Here is a 20329-nt window from a genome sequence, read left to right as displayed (position 1 = left end):
CTGGTATTGCGATACCCCCTGCTTCGCTCTTTCTACTGAGGATTGCTTTAGCTATTCTGGGTTTCTTATTCTTCCAGATGAATTTCACAATTGCTTGCTCTATTTCTGTAAGGTACATCATTGGGATTTTAATTGGAATTGCATTGAATCTGTATAGCACTTTTGGTAGTATGGCCGTTTTGACAATATTAATTCTGCCTATCCAAGAACATGGGAGATCTTTCCATCTTCTAAAGTTTTCTTTAATTTCTTTCTTTAGTGTTCTGTAGTTCTCATTGTAGAGGTCTTTCACCTCTTTTGTGAGATTGATTCCCAAGTATTTTATTTTTTTCGATGCTATTGTGAATGGGGTAGTTTTCCTAATTTCTCTTTCTGAAGATTCATCACTTATGTATAAAAATGCATTGGATTTATGAGCATTGATCTTGTAACCTGCTACGTTACTGAATTCACTTATGAGTTCTAAGAGTTTTCTGGTGGAATTTCCAGGTTCCTCTAAATATATAATCATGTCATCAGCGAACAGGGATAGTTTGAGTTCTTCTTTTCCAATTCGTATCCCTTTAATTTCTTTAGTTTGTCTAATTGCTCTGGCTAGAGTCTCAAGAACAATATTGAATAGAAGTGGTGAAAGAGGGCATCCCTGCCTTGTTCCAGTTTTTAGGGGGAATGCTTTCAGTTTTTCACCATGTAGAATGATATTGGCCATGGGCTTAGTGTAGATGGCCTTCACAATGCTAAGGAATGTTCCCACTACCCCGATTTTTTCTAGTGTTTTGAGCATGAAGGGATGCTGTATTTTATCGAATGCTTTTTCCTGCATCTATTGAAATAATCACGTGATTCTTAACTTTTAGTCTGTTGATATGGTGAATGACATTTATTGATTTCTGGATGTTGACCCAACCTTGCATCCCTGGGATAAAACCCACTTGATCGTGGTGCACTATCTTTTTAATATATTTTTGTATGCGATTTGCTAAAATTTTGTTGAGAATTTTTGTGTTGATGTTCATTAAGGATATTGGTCTGAAATTTTCTTTCCTCGATGTGTCTCTGTCTGGTTTAGGTATCAGGGTGATATTGGCTTCATAGAATGAGTTTGGGAGGGTTCCCTCCTCTTCTATTTTATGGAATACTTTGAGAAGTATTGGAATGAGCTCTTCCTTAAAGGTTTTGTAGAACTCGGCTGAGAACCCATCTGGTCCCGGACTTTTCTTTGTTCGTAGGCTTTTGATGACCTCTTCTATTTCATTGCTTGAAATTGATTTACTTAAGTTGTGTATGTCCTCCTCGTTCAGTTTAGGTAATTCATATGTCTCTAGAAACTTGTTGATGTCTTTGAGGTTTTCTGTTTTGTTGGAGTATAGATTTTCAAAATAGCTTCTAATTATGTTTTGTATTTCACTCGTGTCTGTTGTGATATTTCCTTGTACGTTCCGAATTTTAGTAATTTGAGTTTTCTCCCTCTTTCTCTTTGTTAGTGTGGCTAAGGGTTTATCAATTTTGTTTATTTTTTCAAAGAACCAACTATTTATTTTGTTAATTTTTCCGATTGTTTCTTTTGTTTTAATTTTGTTGATTTCGGCTCTGATTTTAACTATTTCCTGTCTTCTACTACTTTTGGTGTTGGTCTGCTCTTCTTTTTCTAGGGCTTTGAGCTGTAGTGTTAAGTCATTTATTTGTTGATTTCTACTTCTTTTGTTGAATGCGCCGCATGAAATAAATCTTCCTCTAAGTACTGCTTTCATAGTGTCCCAGAGATTTTGATATGATGTGTCTTTGTTCTCATTTACTTCTAAGAATTTTTTTATTTCCCTCCTGATGTCTTCTGTTATCCATTCATCATATAATAGTGTATTATTTAATCTCCAAGTATTGGAGAAGTTTCTGTTTTTTATTCTGTCATTTATTTCTAATTTCAGTCCATTATGATCTGAGAGAGTACAACGTAGTATCTCTATCTTCTTGTATTTGCTAACAGTAGCTTTGTGGCATAAAACATGGTCTATTTTAGAGAAAGGTCCATGTGCTGCTGAGAAGAAAGTGTATTCGTTCTTTGTTGGATGGTATATTCTTTATAAGTCAGTTAAGTCTAAATTGTTGATTGTGTTATTGAGATCTATGGTTTCTTTATTCAATTTTTGTTTGGACGATCTATCCAGCAGTGAGAGAGGTATGTTAAAATTGCCTAGTATTATTGTGTTGTGGTCTATTTGATTTCTGGAATTGAGAAGGATTTGTTTGACGTACATGGATGAGCCAATGTTCGGGGCATAGATGTTTATGATTGTTATGTCTTGCTGATTTATGCTTCCGTTAAGCAGTATGTAATGTCCTTCTTTATCCTTTCTGACTAGTTTTGGCTTGAAGTCCACATTATCTGAAATGAGGATGGATACTCCAGCTTTTTTGCTGTGTCCATGTGCATGGTATATTTTTTCCCATCCTTTCACCTTTAGTCTATGGGTATCTCTTTCTATGAGATGAGTCTCTTGCAGTCAGCGTATTGTTGGATTTTTCTTTTTAATCCAATCTGCCAGTCTATGTCTTTTGATTGATGAGTTCAGGCCATTAACATTCAGGGTTATTATTGTGATATGATTTGTATTCCCAGTCATTTGACTCATTTTTGTTGTTTGACATGATTTGGTTTCCCCTTTATTTGGCTATTCCTTTAGGCTATTTCCTCCCATTGCTGATTTGCATCGTTGTTTTTCATCTCTTCCTCATGGAATATTTTGCTGAGAATGTTCTGCAATGCTGGCTTTCTTTTTGTAAATTCCTTTAGCTTTTGTTTATCACGGAAGGATCTTATTTCATCGTCAAATCGGAAAGTAAGCTTTGCTGGGTATAAGATTCTTGGTTGGCATCTGTTTTCTCTCAGGGCTTGGTAAATGTTGTTCCAGGCCCTTCTATCTTTTATGGTCTGGATTGAAAAATCTTCTGATATTCTTATTGGTTTCCCCCTGAATGTAATTTGATTCTTTTCTATCTCGGCCTTTAAAATTCTGTCTTTATTTTGTATGTTAGGTATTTTCATAATAATGTGCCTTGGTGTGGGTCTGTTGTAATTTTGTATATTTGGAGTCCTATAAGCGTCTTGTACTTGGTTTTCCATTTCATTCTTCAGATTTGGGAAATTTTTTGAAATTATTTCATTGAATAGATTGTTCATTCCTTTGGTTTGTTTCTCTAAGCCTTCCTCAATCCCAATAATTCTTAAATTTGGCCCTTTCATGATATCGCATAATTCTTGTAGATTCTGTTCATGATTTCTTACCATATTTTCTGTTTGATCAACTTTGTTTTCAAGATTAAATATTTTGTCTTCAATATCTGAGGTTCTGTCTTCCAGGTGTTCTATCCTATTGGTTATGCTTTCTATGGAGTTTTTAACTTGGTTTATTGTTTCCTGCATTTCAAGGATTTGTTTGGTTTTTTTCCAGTATCTCTAACTCTTTATTGAAATGATCTCTTGCTTCCCGTATTTGCTCTTTTAACTGTTGATTGGTGCGATCATTTAATGCCTGCATTTGTTCTTTCATCTCCTCCTTCAATGCCTGCATTTGCTCTTTCATCTCCTCGTTTGCTTCCCTGATTGTTTTAATTATGTACATTCTGAACTCCCTTTCTGACATTTCTTCTGCTGTGCTGTCATTGGGTTTTATTGATATAGTATCTAGGTTTGTTTGGGACATTTTCTTCCCTTGTTTTCTCATATTGGTCAGATATCAGTGGGACTCTGTGATATTGTAGATTTCCTCTATTGGCTTATAGTGTCCCTGTAGATTTCCAGTGTATCACCTACCAGCCTTCAGTCGCCTGAAGTCTTGGGGTAACTTGATAATGCAGTGCTTCCGAAGAAAGCTGCCCCTAGCCCACTACTGGTTCCAGGGAGAGATACCTGGAGAGGTCTCTGGCTGCCCTTCCCTGGTCCCAGAGGCTGCTGTGGGTTGGAGGTCTCTGCTGGCTTGGGGACTTGTGGCTGGCTTTGTGTAGAAAGGCTCTCACTGGGCGGTCTGCTCCGAGAAGCTAGCCTAGAAAGGCTTCCCGCCAGACGGAGCCGGGCTTCTTGGGGAAGTCCCTGGCTGCCCTGTCCTGGTCCCTGAAGCAACCTGCGGGCTGGAGCTCGCTGCGCTGGCTCAGGGATTTGGAGCTGGTTCTGTGCAGAAAGGCTCTCACTGGGGGGCCTGCTCCGAGAAGCTGGAAAATCTTGCCCTATGGGAGGAGCCCACCGCCGGAGTGCTCAGGCCTGCCTGGGGGAGACTCTAGCTGCCCTGCCCTACTCTAATAAGCCGCCCGAATCCTGGCCTGCCTGGGCCAAGCTTCACCGGGTGGGGGAGACTCACCCCATAGTTCTATTTTAGTCTGAGTCTCTCAATTCCTCCCCTTCTTGAATCCTGGGTTCTGGAGCTACTGGAGATGCAGTCACCCTCTAGTCTGCCATCTTGGATTGCCGCATTCATTCTTCAGATGTCTCTCTGGGATATCTCCTCCTCAACTTCTTTGTTAGTGTGCTTAGTGGCATTGGATAGCCATAAAGAAAACTTGCTCTTATTGACTCTTTAAGGGGATGTTTTATTTGTCACTTAAGTAAATATCCTTGGAATATTTTATTATGAATTCTTGTGAATTTGTGTGGGTCTTTTGAAAGTATCGACCTCATTGGTAATATATAAAGTATGTTATATCACTCCTCACACTTTTATCCTCACTGGTTTTACCAACCAAAAATCATTCCCAGCTCTGTAAGGAGCCTGCAAGCCCGGCCTCCGGAACATGAGACCTGTCTAGCCATTTCATGTCCCCGGAGGGGCCTCACCATGGCACCTGTCTCTCTTTCAGCTCATGACACTGAGAGGTTCTGTCTTGGAAGATGCTATTCCCTCAACAGCAAAGCACTCAACAGCTAGAGGGCTGCCTCTGAAAGAGGTTCTGGAGCACGTGATCCCGGAGCTCAACGTCCAGTGCCTGCGGTTGGCCTTCAATACTCCCAAAGTCACAGAGCAGCTCATGAAACTGGATGAACAAGGGGTGAGTGACTTTCAGAGGAGCACACCCTTGCTGCTCTGGTTTCCTGCTAGGCTTCCAGAATATAGGCCTTAGTGTTCCTTTTTTGGTGGAGAAAAGTGATACCATTTATTAAGAGGGATACTCATTTTCTTTTTTCTTAACTCCCTAAACAGTTGTCCTCTGATGAAATTCTCAATGCCAGAACTGAAACTATGTTTTTAAATTATGTTCTTTATGTTCAGCTCTCTTGATATTCTTCATACATGCAGTAGATTTTTCAAATATCTGGGAATAAGTCGTAGCAGTAATAGTAGTAACGATAAGCATAGTGATGTTATTACATTAATAATAATTAGTGCAGTAATAATGATAGCTAACACTAATGAGCATATTCATCAGGCTCTAAGTACCATAAATGTTATACCATTTAATCTCCTCACCTCAAGAGAATGTGCTGTTATCCCATTTCAGAGATAAGAAATCTGGGGCACAGAGAAATTACATAGTAAATCAAATTTCACACAGTTAATAAATTGTGGTGTTGGGGATCAAACAGTTGTCTATCTCAGAACCTGTGTCACTGTATCACTCCATTCTTAAAAACTTAGATTTTAAAACTGTTAGTAACACCAAAAATAAATTTTAGACACAATTATATTATAAACATGAAATTTTAAAATTTGGGGCCTAATCAAAACCATAAACTTAAAAATGCCTATTATTTACTCCCTTAATACTTCACTTTCCAAAATGTAGAAATCCTTTGGTCAAGAGGCTAATGCATAATAGGATAATCCATATAAAGGTTGCAGAAGGGAAGAAGAAACTGTCTCTAACCAGAGAATGTTATCCACATTCTGCTTGGAGTAATTTGAACATATGGGCTAATTTTGTAACTATTGTGCTTGCATAATCTTACTTTAACTTCTTTTAGCACTTCAGCCATATTGCACCCTAGCAATGGGTAAAAGTAGTTTTAACATTGCACTTAAAAAATTCCTGAAAAAAGCGAAAGTGGTTTAGATAATGTCATTTTCTGAAAACATCTGATGGTATTCCCTTAATCTTATAAATTCTAAGTTTATTAAAACAAGTATTTAAAAATCAGTTTTGAGGTATATTTTTTCTTTTAATCAAACAATAAAAACATAAAATGAACCAATAGTTGGATGTAACTTTTCTAATTCTTGCTTTTTCTATCCATTTTGCTTTTCATAATGTGCAAACTTTGTCTATTCAACACTTGTATTTAAAGACTGCTGAGAGTATCCAGGTGTATAACATGTAAGTTGAAGCACTTTGTGTTTCAGAAGGTAACTAATGCATACACTTGCTGTTTTGAAGGCTGTTTTCCAGTAAATATTCTGGGCATTTATTCTAATAAAGAAGGAGTAGGAATATTATGATTAGGTTCAATTTTATTGATTGAGTCATTACAATGACTTTGCTTATCACATAGAATAAATCCACTTAGGCATTGGTAATATAGCCACATCCTAACTTTACATTAGGACAGAATATTTTATATAAAGAAGGTGTTTATTATCATTTGCCCTTGTTTTAAACATATTAAAGAAAATCTTCCAATTGTAGATATTTCATTGATATCTGGCATATTTTCGTCCTCTGTTAATGAGAGTGTTGGACTGCAGAGGTGCTAATCTGTGATGAACATTTCTTGCTCCCTTCCATGCAGGGAAGATAAGAGCACTAGAATGAGATCAACCCAAAGTTTAATTTATTTGATTCGTAAATTGGCCATTATTCTGTAATCATGGCCCTTCCTATCTTGAAGATATTAAAATATCCCTTTCTTCATAAATTATTAATGATAATATAGTTATTTTGTTCAATTAAAAATTAAAATTTGGCAATTAGGGATTTTTCTCTGATTTTATTTTGGAAAGAAGCGCCATAAATGTGTTATTCCATTGAGTAGGGTTTTAATATTAGGCAGCTTTTCCCTGGCAGTAGAATCTAGAAATTCAAAGCATGCTGTCCTGTGTGAGCATCTCTATATCTGGACCGAAGGGCACCACTGCTTGGCCTCTGTCCTGTCTTCTCTGTCTCCATTCATAGCATTCGAAGCCAGGATTGTGCTGGTACACAGCAGATGACAGGCATACTCAGCACAGCAGTCATTTTTTTCCATAGGAAATCTCATTAATGCCTTGGAACCATTTAGAGAAACTGATTATTTTGGTGCCTTTAGAAATGCAGATTTTAAAAAGAAATGCATGTAATGCGGTGGATACGCATATGAATCATTGCAAAGCATTTTTATTTTCCATCTGTGTCATCATTTTTAAAAATCTTAAGCTTTATATATCCTCGTATTTAAAATGATTCATAGTGTGATACCAGGAAACCAGATTCATCAAAAGGAATTTTTCAGTCTCCCTTTAAATTTAAAACAATTATTTCTACTCTTTTTGAATGGCTTATAAAATTATGCTTGGAAAAAGAAAACAATTTGTTTGCTATATTGTGACATTTTTGCCTTTCAAATCCTTGGTGCTTGCTTGCTTTCTTTTTATCAGTATGAAAAGCTAAAATGAACAGAAGAAAAAATTAAAATTTTATCTGTAAAGTATACAAGAAAGCATTGCACAAAGATCTAATAATTTGTTTCTCATTTGGTTTGACAATGATATGCATGTGGACTTGGAAGCAGACATTTCCTTGAATTCCAAAGAAATTCATTTAGAAAATATATACATGCTTTATCGCTCATCCGGACATTCACATTCTCCTTCCTGATGCCTTTCTGGGCCTTGCATTGTTATTGATGTCTATTTCTATTACTGTGTAAAAATGACAATGAGAAGATAAAACTAACTTGACAGTGTTTTCACACTGGCTAGAGTTGAGAACACTTGGGGCTTCAGAAAACTTGAATCAGCTTTGAATTTCGTTTGCTCATCATGTTCTTAGATCTTCATTTGTTAGATAACTGAGAGCATCTGTCATGATAGAAGCAGATTAGATGAATATGTGTTTCATTGTTACTGTGTTCCAATCACTTTATTGGCATCGTCTGATTTAACCCTCACAGGAACCCTGAGTCTTCCATTCCAGTTACTGGCCTGTTCTACACTTGAGGGGTTTGGGTCTTAGGAAGTTCTCAGCCAGTGATTTTTCCCTTTTATCTTTTAGTGATCCTGAACACTGGGTCCAAATTCACATAATACCGCCTTTCATTTTTTTAAGATTTGAAAATTTTCCTTTACTTTTTCATTTCTTGGGTTAGTTTGATCCTTAAAACTATATTGTGAAGTATTAAGGGATTCCAACATTCAGTTGTACTTTGCTTTGTTGTTGTTTGAATGCAGCATTAGGAATTGAAATTAGGGATGCTCTGCCACTGAGTGACATCCCCAGAACTTTTTCTCTTTTATTTTGAGACAGAGTCTTGCTAAGTTGTCGAAGCAGGTATTTGCAGGTATTTAATTATTCCTCCTGCTTCAACCTCCCAAATTGCTGGGATTACATGCGTGTGTCACCACATCTGGCTTCAATTTTTTAAACTATATGGCCAATTCTATTATTTTTAAATTTGTCATATCATAACCATTTTTCTTTAGTAGTTATTTTAAAAACACCTATATCTCATCTACTCTACAAGAGGAATTCTCACACCAACCCATGCTTTAAAGAGTTCACACATGTATAACAATACTGTGCTAGGCACATAAGTAGACATCCAAGAAACGTTAGCTTTTGTTGATGATTGTAAAGTAATAGCTTGTTAGTCATCCTGTACATGCATGAGCTCATTTAATCTTTATGAACTTCTTACAAGATAACATCTGTTATAGGTAACATTTTATGCTTTTACAAGTAAGTGTGACCATTTCAGATTCGGTAAGTGCTTTTTAAGTACCACTCTGTGCAGATTGTTAAATACTACAGAGAATAAATAGCCTAGTAAGTCACAAACCTTATACATGAAGGAGGCAAGGTCATAAATTACTGTAATGGATGTCAGGGTTAATATAAGAGAACTGCAAACAGAGAGTAATGGAGGTGCAAGCCAACAGGGACGAGTCATGTCTGGTCCACAGAATCAGAATGAGATGCACCTTGAAAGGGAAGAAAATTTCATCAGGCCAGAGAAAAAACAATATTGTTCCAGACTCAAAATAGTGAGAACAAAGTACAGAGGGACAAGAGCACAGAGTGTTCTCATGGGGTGGGAAGCCCCCCTGAGCTGGAGTGTGGGGCACATGTAAAAGAGTAGTAAAATAGGTAATTTCTTTTGAGCAGTGACTAAGCCAGATACTGTGGGAAGCAATTTACATTAATTATTTTAATTATTCCTCAGAATCCTTTAATGTAGATGCTCTTATTCCTGTTTTGCATACAAGTGCACTGAGGCACAAAGAGGCTGATCACAGTTAGAGATGATCTGTGGAGGCTGATCTCGATTCCGGGCATGCAGACTCCAGACCCCACATTCTCAACCAGTACACTCTTCAGCCTATCCTCCTTTCCCTCCCTGTGTGCAGGGAAGGAATGAAACAATAGCTCCAGGTCTAATTGCCACAGGCCTCAATGCTGAGTATTAAGTGTAACATGTTAGGCCAAATAAAACTGGAGTACGGCAGGCTTATAAATATTGAAAGCACATTTGCCAGTTTGCAGTAACAAAATTGGTAGGCCCGTTTTCATTAGGAAATGTCAGGTTTCATGAATGGGGAAGTGATTTTGCCTACATGAGTATCTCCATTGTATTTCTAGATGTTTATTAAAAATGTCCCACATGAAAATACCTGTTTTTTTTTAAGATACCCTATAAGTTACTGAAGTTAGAGTAAAAATAAAAGTAATCATATTTAATTTAGGTCTGTGTTTATATCAAGAATAGATATAAGGAAAAAAAGCAATGTTTATTCCATAATAAATAGTACTGATCTTTTGGTTAAGGACATGAATGAAGTTCACCACTGACTTAAACCCTATTCATTGCCAGGTTGTAGTATTTTATTGTGAAGATAAATGAGTTTGACCAGACATTTTCTTCTTTGATTTCCAGAACCCATTTTGAAAAATGACCATAGGGGAAACAGTCTTTCCAAAACCAATTTTCTGTGAGTGACGCTTTAGTAGAACAATTGTCATTCTAAGTTTAGATCTTCTTTTAGATTGTGATAGTAGCTAATGTGTCTTTAAAGGTCAGGTGACTCCCAAATTGTTTCTAGACAACTCGTGGACCTGTAGGTGCATTCTGAGGAAGGAAATGTACCTGTCAGCCCTCAGGTCAGGGGGAGAAGGCAGGGGCAGCCACAGCTTTGTCCTGTTTACAGCTGGCCTGTCCCAGCACAAGCTGTGCTGGCCTATTCTGTCCTTTTGCCCCACCAAGGCTGAATTGGATGACTGGATGGACATGTCTCTCCAATGAGAAGACCCTGTGATTGGCTGACTGGCAGTGTTGGCATCTGGGAGACCTGGTGTGGAAAGACTGCAGTTTGCAGTGATGGAGAAGAGCAAGACGAAGAGGTACTTGCAGGAAGGACTCTGTGGCTCATAGAATCCAGAAAGTACAAATACTACAGAGTAACAGCAGGCTTTTCAGTCCTCTTTATTGTCAATTATGGATTTTTTTTTTTTTAATGCAGCTTTAAAGTAAAAAGGTAAACTAGTTTCTTTCCTATAGTATTTGAGTGGGTAATATTTTCAAACCGTTCAAAAACAGAAGTAGTTAAGACTATGTATTTTATGTTGAGGGGTCTCATTTCCACTCTTCCTGTCGCCCTTCTCTTCACTCCTTCACAGTTACCATTTTTATTGCTTTGTGTGTACAGCATTTCTATATTTTCTTATTCATGTACTACCAAATATGTATTCACAATTTTATTCCCTTATGCCAAATGTAAGCTGTTGTAGACGCTTCCTTTTTACCTCAGTAATACACCTGGGGGATCTTTCCATGTCAGTACCTGGAAGGGTTGCCCGTTATTTTTACTTCTGCATAGTATTCCACTGTATTGCTGTACCATAGTCGATTTCATCAGTTTCTTTATCGATGGTCATTTGGGGTTGATTTCAATCTTTTTCTGTTACAAACAGTGCTACAACGAAGAGTCTTTTCCTACATAATTGAAATTCATTTTTTATCAGTATCCCATACTAATTTTTTATTTTTGTGAGAAATTTTACACAACATATTGTTAGATAAGATTATTAGTATGTGTAGACTGTTTCCTTTACAGTATGCCAAAGACAAAAAATAGTTTAGAATATATCTATGCAAGTATATATAAATAATTGTTAAAAACTTTCCTACCCATATGTCATTTTTGTTAGTTCTTTCCATCATGGGTAAAATTTTAACTAGCATTTTTTTCTATCAATAATTGATTTTTTTCTAGTCTCATTCATTCTTTTTGGAGAACAATATGGCAACTTACCTTCAGGAAGTAGTTAAGAGAGTTATGCTTATGAAAACCAAGCCAAAGTGAGTGCTGTCAATGTGAATCATGAAGACTTAAAAACACGTGTGATCCTACAATATGTACAATCAGAAAAATGAGAAATTACACTTCATTTATGTATGACTTATCAAAATGTATAAATGCATTCTACTGTCATGTACAGCTAATTAGAAACAAATTTTTTAAATTAATTTTTAAAATGGCCAAAGTCTTTCTGTAATGGCAGAGTAGCTTATTGCAGACCAACCACCCCAAGAATGTCAAGAAAGAGTGGACAAAATATTTTCTTAAACTAAGTTGAGACTTTGGCCTCTGGAAATAGGAAATATATTTTTCCCCTCTGTTCTTCCTGCTAAGTACAGCCAATAATGCTGGACATTATATAAAGAAAACATAAAAAGAGTTTGAAAGGTGGATAGGAGAAGGCAGTCTGGCTGAGGACCTCGGGATCTGGGGAATGGCACAGTGCGAAGGTCTCTTGGGTTTTGTTTGCTTATATATCCCAGTTTATGAGCTTAAAGAAGCCAACCGCCTAGAAATCCCCACCCCCAAAGCCTATTCCCTTTAGTCTAAGGACAAAAAAAAAAAAAAAAAAAAAATCACTTAGGCAGAAAACTTGTGAACAGTCTCTCTACCCCAGCTGAATACCACAGAAACAGATAAGGAGGTGTTCCAGCCTTGCCCCTGCCCGAGCTCTGCTGAGGCATCGCCGGAGAAGCCTAGGTGGGCAGCTGGCTCTCTCCGCGCTGTGGAGTGGTAATGAGGAGCCCTCCCTGCTCCGCTCTCAGTGGTGCCAGAGGAAGCCTGGTGGAGAGTCAGGGCTGTAAGCACCCCAGTTACGAGGTCTCCTCAGAACCTCACTGCAGTGTCAGTGAAAAGCCACAGGGAGAGCAGTAAGCCTCACCCCTGCACTTCCAGCAGGCTGGGTCCAGTAGAGGCCTCTTAGGGAGCGGGAACTTCCACTCCTGCCTAGCAGTAAAAGTCCCTTTTCCTTACACGCCAGTGGAACTGACTTTGAACCCCACCTAGCATGTCCCCTTATCCCTATCAAAGTTGTAATAAAGGAGGCCTGCTAACAAAGAAGATTTAAATAAAGATCCTTGTCTCATAACATCTTATCCAATATGTACAGATTTAAATTGAAAATCACGAGTCATACCAATGAGGAAAACATTAATTGGAAAGAGCCAATACATGCCAATACCGAGACAACACAGATGTTAGAATTATCTAACAGTGCTTTTTACAGCCATCATAAAAATGCTTAAAAAGCAATTAAAAACATGATTTTAAGAAATGAAAAAAAATTCTTGGCAAAGAAATAGAAGATATTAAGCTGGACATGGTGGCACATGCCTGTAATCCCAATGGCTCTGGAGGCTGAGGTAGGAGGACCACAAGTTCAAAGCCAGCCTCAGCAATTTGGCAAGGCCCTAAGCAACTTAGTGAAACCCTGCCTCAGAATAAAATATTTTAAAAGGGGGAGGATGCTGGGAATGTGGCTCAGTGGTTAAGTGCCTCTGGGTTCAATCCCCAGTACCAAAAGGAAAAAAAAAAAAAAAAAAGAAGAAGACTTCAGTAAGAAACAATTGGAAATGCTAGAACTGAATATCACAGCAACCAAAATAAAAAGCTCAATAGGTAAGCATAATAGCAAAATGGGAGATTGAGAAAAGAGTCTATGAACTTAAAGATAGAGCAGCAGAAATCACCCAATTTGAATAACAGAGAGTAGATGTAATATAAAAATGGAGTCTCAGGATTTGTGGGACTGCAACATATTTAATAATTGTGTCACTGGAGTCTTGAAAGACAAGGAGAAAGAAGGCAAGCTTTGAAAGAGTATTCAAAGAAGTAATAGCTAAAATCCTCCCAAATTGATAAAAGACCTAAATCTTCAGATTCAAGAAGCCAAACAAGATAAATTCAAAGAAGTCTACATCAAAATATATCATTGTTAGTCAATGTGGCATACATTTGTTGAAAACATATTATGTACAAGGTACTGGGTTTATAAAGGTGAGTAAAATACTGCTTCTGTTCTTAAGAACCTCAGTGTCCAGTCCAGGAAAAATAAATGAGCAACAATCTGAGAATATATAAAATTTACTTAAGGACACATAGAAATATAATTAATGCTGCAGGGAGGTTGAATAATGGATATTTAAACACAATTAGGGAAAGAAACAAGCTGTGGTGTTCTGCAGCATAGTGATTATAGTTTACAATAACCTAGTAGCTTTTTTATGAAGATCTAGAAGAGGAGTGTGAAGCCTCCAAACATAAGGAAATGATAGGGAGATGGAGACACTAGTTACCCTGATTTGATTAATGCACACTGTGCACATGTGTGAACTATCACACTGTATTCCATTAATATGTGCAATTAATTCATGCTCATCAAAATATAAAATAGAAACTTCCAGTCCAAAAAAGGAAAAAAAATAACCCCAAAATATATCATGGTCAAATTTCTGAACACTAAAGACAAAGTCTTGAAAGAAGCAAAACAGAAATGACACCTTATTATAGGGGAAGAACAATTTTGAATAAGAGATTTTTCATCAGAAACCACGGAGGACAGAAGGAAATGGCATGGCATTTCTTAAATGCTCAAAGAAAAGAACTGTCAACCAAGAATTTTATGTTCAGGGAAAATATCCCTCAGGAATAAAGAGCAAATCAAGATGTCGTCAGTGAAGGAAAACAAGAGGATTTGTTACCAGCAGACCTACCCTAAAAATACATATAAAAGAGGGATTTTAGAGTTTTAGGTAGGAGGAAAAAAATAATAAAGTATATGGATTAATACTTTTGCTATTGAGTTCCCTGTATATTTTGGCATTTGAAGCAAAAACTATAACATTGTTGAAGGTGTTTATCAATGTGCATACAGAAGTTCAGACAATTACTTTATATATGGTAGAAGGTGAAAAGCCTAAAAGGAGGTAAAGTTTGTACACTTGGTATAATTGACACCTATAAACACTATTGATAAATCAAACTAGAATTCCAAAAAGTAGTCCATCCTCAAAAAAGGTAAGGAAAATGAACAACAAAATATCAGATTTAAGCTCTAACATGGCAATTCTTTAAATACAAATGGTCTCAATTTATCAATTAAAAGACAGATTTGCAGAATAGGTTTAAAGTAAAACATTATCCAGTTATGTGAACTTCAGGTTACTTGAGTAAACTCACTTGAAATATAGAAGATTACATTTATATATTACATACATGTAAATTGAATGAAAGCCATAGTGGCTGTTAAATCAGATAAAATAGAATTCAGAGCAAAAAAAATTACCAGGGACAGGAAGGGAAATCGCATAATGATGAAGGGTTGTTCTACCAAAAAGACATAGCAGTCCTAAATGTTTGTGAACCAAACAGCTGTAAAATATATGAGGTAAAACCTGATAAGAGTAAAGAGAAAGAGATCCATAATTACATTGGTTTTAACAGCCTTCTTTGAGCAATTAATAGAACAGTAGATAAAAAATCAACAAGGATGTAGAACTGCACAACACTATCAACTAGTAGCATCCTAATCAATGTAAAACACTCCTCACAATAGGAGAACACATTCTATTCAAGTCCAGATCCTGGGCTATAAAACAAATGCCAGCAAATTTTTAAAAAGTGAAATCCTAAAAATAGGTCATCTCTTAAAGTGGATTCAAACTAGAAATAATAGACAATAACACAAATATCTCCAGAAAAAACCTTAGGGAATTTAAAATTTTACATTAAAGGAACATGAATATATATCAAAATTTGGCCAAGAATGGAAATTTGTAATACCACATGCTGCATAAAAAAAGATGAAAAGTCTCAACTACCAGGTGCAGTGGAGCACGCCTGTAATCCCAGTGACTCAGGGTGCTGAAGCAGGAGGATTGCAAGTCAGGGCCAACCTCTGCAATTTAACAAGACCCTGGCTTAAAATAAAAAAGGAAAAGATCTGGGGTTGTGCTCAGTGATAGAGCACTTGCCTAATGAGGTTCTGCACTCAATCCCTAGTACCACCAAAAATAATAAATGAATAAGTAAATAAATTAAATGTTTCAAATCAGTAATCCAAGATTGTATCTTATATGAGAGAGAGAGAGTTCGCAAAATAAGTGTAAAAAAAGGAAGTTATAAAGATACAAGTCATTAAATTTGAAAACAATGGAAAAAAAGCTGGCTCTTTAAAAAAAAAATCAAGTTGAAATTCCTTGAGGAAGACTGACAAAAGAAAAATCTGGACATAAAACAACTTTTGCCAATATCAGGAATGAAATGAAATGTCTATCAGTGCAACCAACATCTCCGAGGTACTACACAGTGATACTATGTTCACACATAAATTTGATAAGTCAGGTGAAATGGAACAACTCCTTTAAAACACTACCACAACTTACCCATTAGAAATAGAATATTTAAATAGCTCTATAATTTTGAGAAAATTAAGTTGATAATTTTAAAACTCTAAAAATAATCTACAGAACCAAATGGTTTTACTGGAAAATGCTACCTAACATGTAAAGAAAGGTCTACACAGTTTTTCCAGAAAATAGATGAAGAATACTTCTCAGTTCATTTTATGAAGTCCTGATGACAAAGCTAGAAAAAGTAAGAAAGAAGAAGAAAACTTCAGGCCCTATTCCTCATGCATGTACATTCAGAATTCCTGGATAAAATATTATTAGCAAATGTAACTCAGTAATTTATATATATATATATATATTACAGACACATATCTAGTTGGGTTTCTTCCAAAGGCTGGCTCAGCATTCACAGGTAGATAAGACTCATTATGACTTACCATACAAGTGTGTAGACTCACTAACAGGCTAGAGAAAGAAAATCACATGTTGGACAAAATTCAGAGCTATTCATGATTTTTAGAAAGAATAGAATAGAAAGGAACTTCCTCTTGATACAGAACAGCTACAAAAAATCTGCAGCTTATATCATACAATGGTAAGACTGAATATTTACGATGGAAGAATGTGTTCTGTTGCACTCTTACTCAGCATAGTTCTGGAAGTTCTCATTGCAGTCAGGAAAGAAAAGGAAATAATAGGCATGTAGATACAGGAAAGGAAAAATGAAACCATCCCTATTTAAGATAACAGAATGTTCTATGTGTGAAACCCTTAAGAATCTGTGAAAATTTCCAGATCTGCGAAGTGTGTTCAAGCCAGGATGTCACCTTACAAACAGCTAATTACTTTTCTTTCATGAATGTGTGAAAACTGAAATTAAAATACAGTATCATTTACAATCCCTCTTTTAAAAAAGGAACGACGATATTTGGGCATATATCTAAACATGTATAGGACTCCTGTGCAGAAAGTTGTAAAAAACTGATGAAATCAGAGATGACATTAATAAATGAATGGGCACACTATATTCATGCCTTGAAATATACTCTTTTCGCATAAACTTTAAAATAATCTTGTCTGTAATGTAACATGGACTCTATTATTATAAAACTTGTATGAAAAGGCAGAAAAACCAACAAACAATTTTGAGAAAGAAGAAATAAAAGCAATTGTTCTACCTGGTTTGACGACAGAGCTGAAGTAATCACCACTGTGTTATTGTGAAGGATAAACACATGGGTCTGTGGAACAGAATAGAAAACCAGAAATAGCCCCACACAAATGTATCCAGCTGATTTTTGGCAGAGGCATTAAAGCAGTTCAAAGAAGGAAGGATAGAATTTTCAAACAGCAGTGGGACAATTGGACATCCGTTAGCAAGATAGTAAGCCTTGACCTATTTGTGCCATACCTTATACAGAGATTAATTTAGATGAATCATGGATTAGAATGTAAAACTAAAGTTTCTGATAAAGACTTTAGAGAAATCTTTGGAACCTTGGGCTCAGTGAAGACTTCACAGACATGACACCTGATTCAAAAAATAAATAAGGGAGAAGTTGGAGTTCTTCAAAGTAAAAATATCCTACAGTGCTTTTTCCCTTGGATATTTGCTGATAAGTGAGAGTCATGGAGCTTACGTCTAGCATAAAGAGCAGGTAAAATGTTAGGAAACTGTTGAGAGGTTTTAGTGGCCTCATAGTCTGTAGATGTATAAAGAGAATTCAAGGCTCACCAGAGAACTCAAATCTATACAACAATCAAAGTGAAATTCCAGAACCAGAAAGAAAAGTAACCAAAAGTTAAATCATCTGAAAGAAGAATGAGTTCTACTTACCCGTCTAAAAGTAGATGAGTTTAAGAGCACAAGTAGACACAGCAAAAGGAAAGTAGATGAGGACAAGTTACCAGAAAAATTGTAACTGAAGAATAAAGACAAGAAAGCACAGAAAATGTAGAGAAGTGTGTAAAAAAGCATGTGAGTCACAGTGAAATACATATATGTAATTGGATTTCCAGGAGAGAAGACAAGGGTACAGTGTTTGGGAACACAAGCAATATTTGAAGAAATACTGGTAGAGAAATTCCTAAAACTAGGAAGAATCACACATTGAGACAGAACCAAGGAGCTCTGTCTGTGCTAACCAAGGTTATTTAAGAAATACAGAAGTAGGCCGATGGTAATAAAAACTGCTGAAAACCAAAAAAAAAAAAAAAAGAAAAAAAAAAGAAAAATCTTCAAGTAGCCAGATGCAAAAATGCCTTCACAGAACAATGTAAGAGACAATTGGCTGTTAAAATTAACCATTTGCTGGGCTAACAAGCATAAAGAAAAGACAGAAGCCAGGAGACATTTGTAGGGTGCTGAAAGAATATAACTCCCAACAAAACATTCTTCAAAAATGTAGACAAATTATATTGTTACATTGTGTGCATGTATTAATATTTAACAACAAATTCCACCATTATGTACAACTATAATGCACCAATAAAAAATGCAGACAAAAGTAATTTATAATGAAACAATTAGAACCAGATTGCCCAAGGCTGTTGGGTGATACAGGGATGAGTGGCAAAGGGGAGCTAGGAGCTGTTAGGGTCATGGGAATGTTAGGAATTTTGATCGTGGTGGTAGTTTGTCAGAACTCATTAAATTGCATGCCTCAAGTATTTGCAGTTTACTGGTCAGAAATGGTACACCAATAAAGTTTAAGTGAAAACTGAAGGAAGATGTATGCTTCTGGCCACGATTAAATAAGAGGGACTAGATTTATTCTCCCATCTGATACAACTTTAAAAACTAGACAAAACAATGAAACAGTGGTTTCTTTTTTTTTTTATGACATCAGACATTAGGCAACAAAGGACAGTGAAGTCTGGGAATTGGGCAACAATTGAGGTGAACCCTCAGATTTTTCCAACTTACTGTCTGAAGTGTTTCAAAGCTACAACTTGGGGAGTGCACCCAGCTGAAGGCCAGGGGCCCTGGAGTTGAGATTGAAATGTGACTCCAGGGAGGCCAAAGGGCTGCAGTTTGCAGAGCAAAGTATCAGGAACGATGAGAGCTGCACAGTTTCCCTCAACCAGATTGCAAAACCTCATCATTCACATGGCCTTGGATTGAGTCTCACAGTGCTTTTTGCTCAATAGCGGGACAAAATTTTTATTATAGTAAATTCTGCTCAAGTACAACTGAATAGAATTTAAAAGAAGAACCTAAAAGGATCAGACTATTTATAAATAATTCAACTATCTTCCAGAACGAAGCCCAAGAACACTTATAGAAAGAATCATATCTGCAATGCCTTCCCCAAAATAGAATACAACAAAAGGAGGATATCTAACAATCCAGTCATTGATTGACCAAAAATTACAAGCAAGAAAATATGACCCATAGTAAGGGGGGATCAAATCAAAACCCACCACAATGACACAAATTTCTTTTTGTATATGAGGAAGCTGGAGGAAAAGTTGAATACATTTAAGTAGAGATCTGGAACACATTAAAATTCAAATCCAAATTGTAGGTGTGAAAGTACAATGTCACAGAGTCAAAAAATGTCCTGTTTAGGATCAACAATAATTAGACAATGCAAGAGAACAGATTAGTGAATTTGAGGACACAACAGGAGAAATAATTCCAAATTAAATACAAAAGATTAAAGAAAAGCAGCCAAAAAACCCACATGAATGTGATGAGACTCTCACCTTGGCATAACAATACATAAGAGAGTCCCCAAAGGAGTTAGAAAGCACCTGAAAAAGACGAAAGAATGGCTCCAAATTTTTCATAGATGTAAACTCTAAATTCACATATTCAAGAATAAGAAACATAGAAAACTGCATCAAGATGCATTGTTTCTTTAGGGGCGGGGGGTGTGACAGACACACACAGGGAATTCAAACTAGGTCTTGGGTTACCAGGCAAACACTCTACTACAGAGATTCATTCCCTGCCATTTACATTTTATTTTGTGACAGGGTCTTGCTAATTTGCTGAGGCTGACCTCAAACTTGTGACCCTCCTGCCTCAGCTTCCTAAGAAGCTGGGTTACAGGCATGTACCACTGGGCCCATCTAAGAGAAAATCTTAACTGCAGCCAAAGGGGAAAATTTTGGGTTATCTTCTCTTCAAAAAAGAAGATAACCAATAAACATGGGTAAAGGTACCTCATTTCCTTAGTCATTAAAGAAAGGCAAAATGAAGTACAGTGATAATAGTACTCAAAAATTTTTTTTATTTTTATCTTTTTTTGGGGGGGGCCTCAAACTTTTTTAGTCTCAGAATATCTTTATGCCCTTAAAAGTTATCAAGGACCCCCAAGAACTTTTGCTTATGTTACTTTTCTGTTTGCATTCATTTACCTCATTAAAATTTACGGGGAAATATTAATTATTGAGTTGATTCTTTTTAAAATTGCAATAATAAAGCAATTGTATGTTAATATAAATAATGTTATATTTCATGAAAAAAGTCTAAAAAATGTCAGTGAAAGAATAGTATTG

General features: G+C 36.3%; 1 protein-coding gene and 1 pseudogene across 15 annotated transcripts in view; one reads left to right on the top strand and one right to left on the bottom strand.

Moving 5' to 3' along the window:
* The window catches only part of LOC306653995 (dnaJ homolog subfamily B member 6-like), a 420043-nt pseudogene that overhangs the window by 223391 nt on the left and 176323 nt on the right, over positions 1 to 20329 (bottom strand). The gene's annotated exons all lie outside the window — the stretch shown is intronic.
* Positions 1 to 20329, top strand: part of SIPA1L1 (signal induced proliferation associated 1 like 1) — a 362908-nt gene that overhangs the window by 249746 nt on the left and 92833 nt on the right. For all 14 annotated transcript variants that reach the window (XM_079127085.1, XM_079127079.1, XM_079127078.1 and 11 more), the window contains one exon: positions 4849 to 5037. In XM_079127085.1, coding sequence (XP_078983211.1) covers positions 4849 to 5037 — 189 coding nt within the window. The remainder of the gene's footprint in view (positions 1 to 4848; positions 5038 to 20329) is intronic.

This window comes from Sciurus vulgaris (assembly GCF_902686455.1).
Source record: "Sciurus vulgaris genome assembly, chromosome: 2".
In the NCBI taxonomy this organism is placed as follows: Eukaryota; Metazoa; Chordata; class Mammalia; order Rodentia; family Sciuridae; genus Sciurus; species Sciurus vulgaris.
This window is presented reverse-complemented; position numbering and strand designations above follow the sequence as displayed.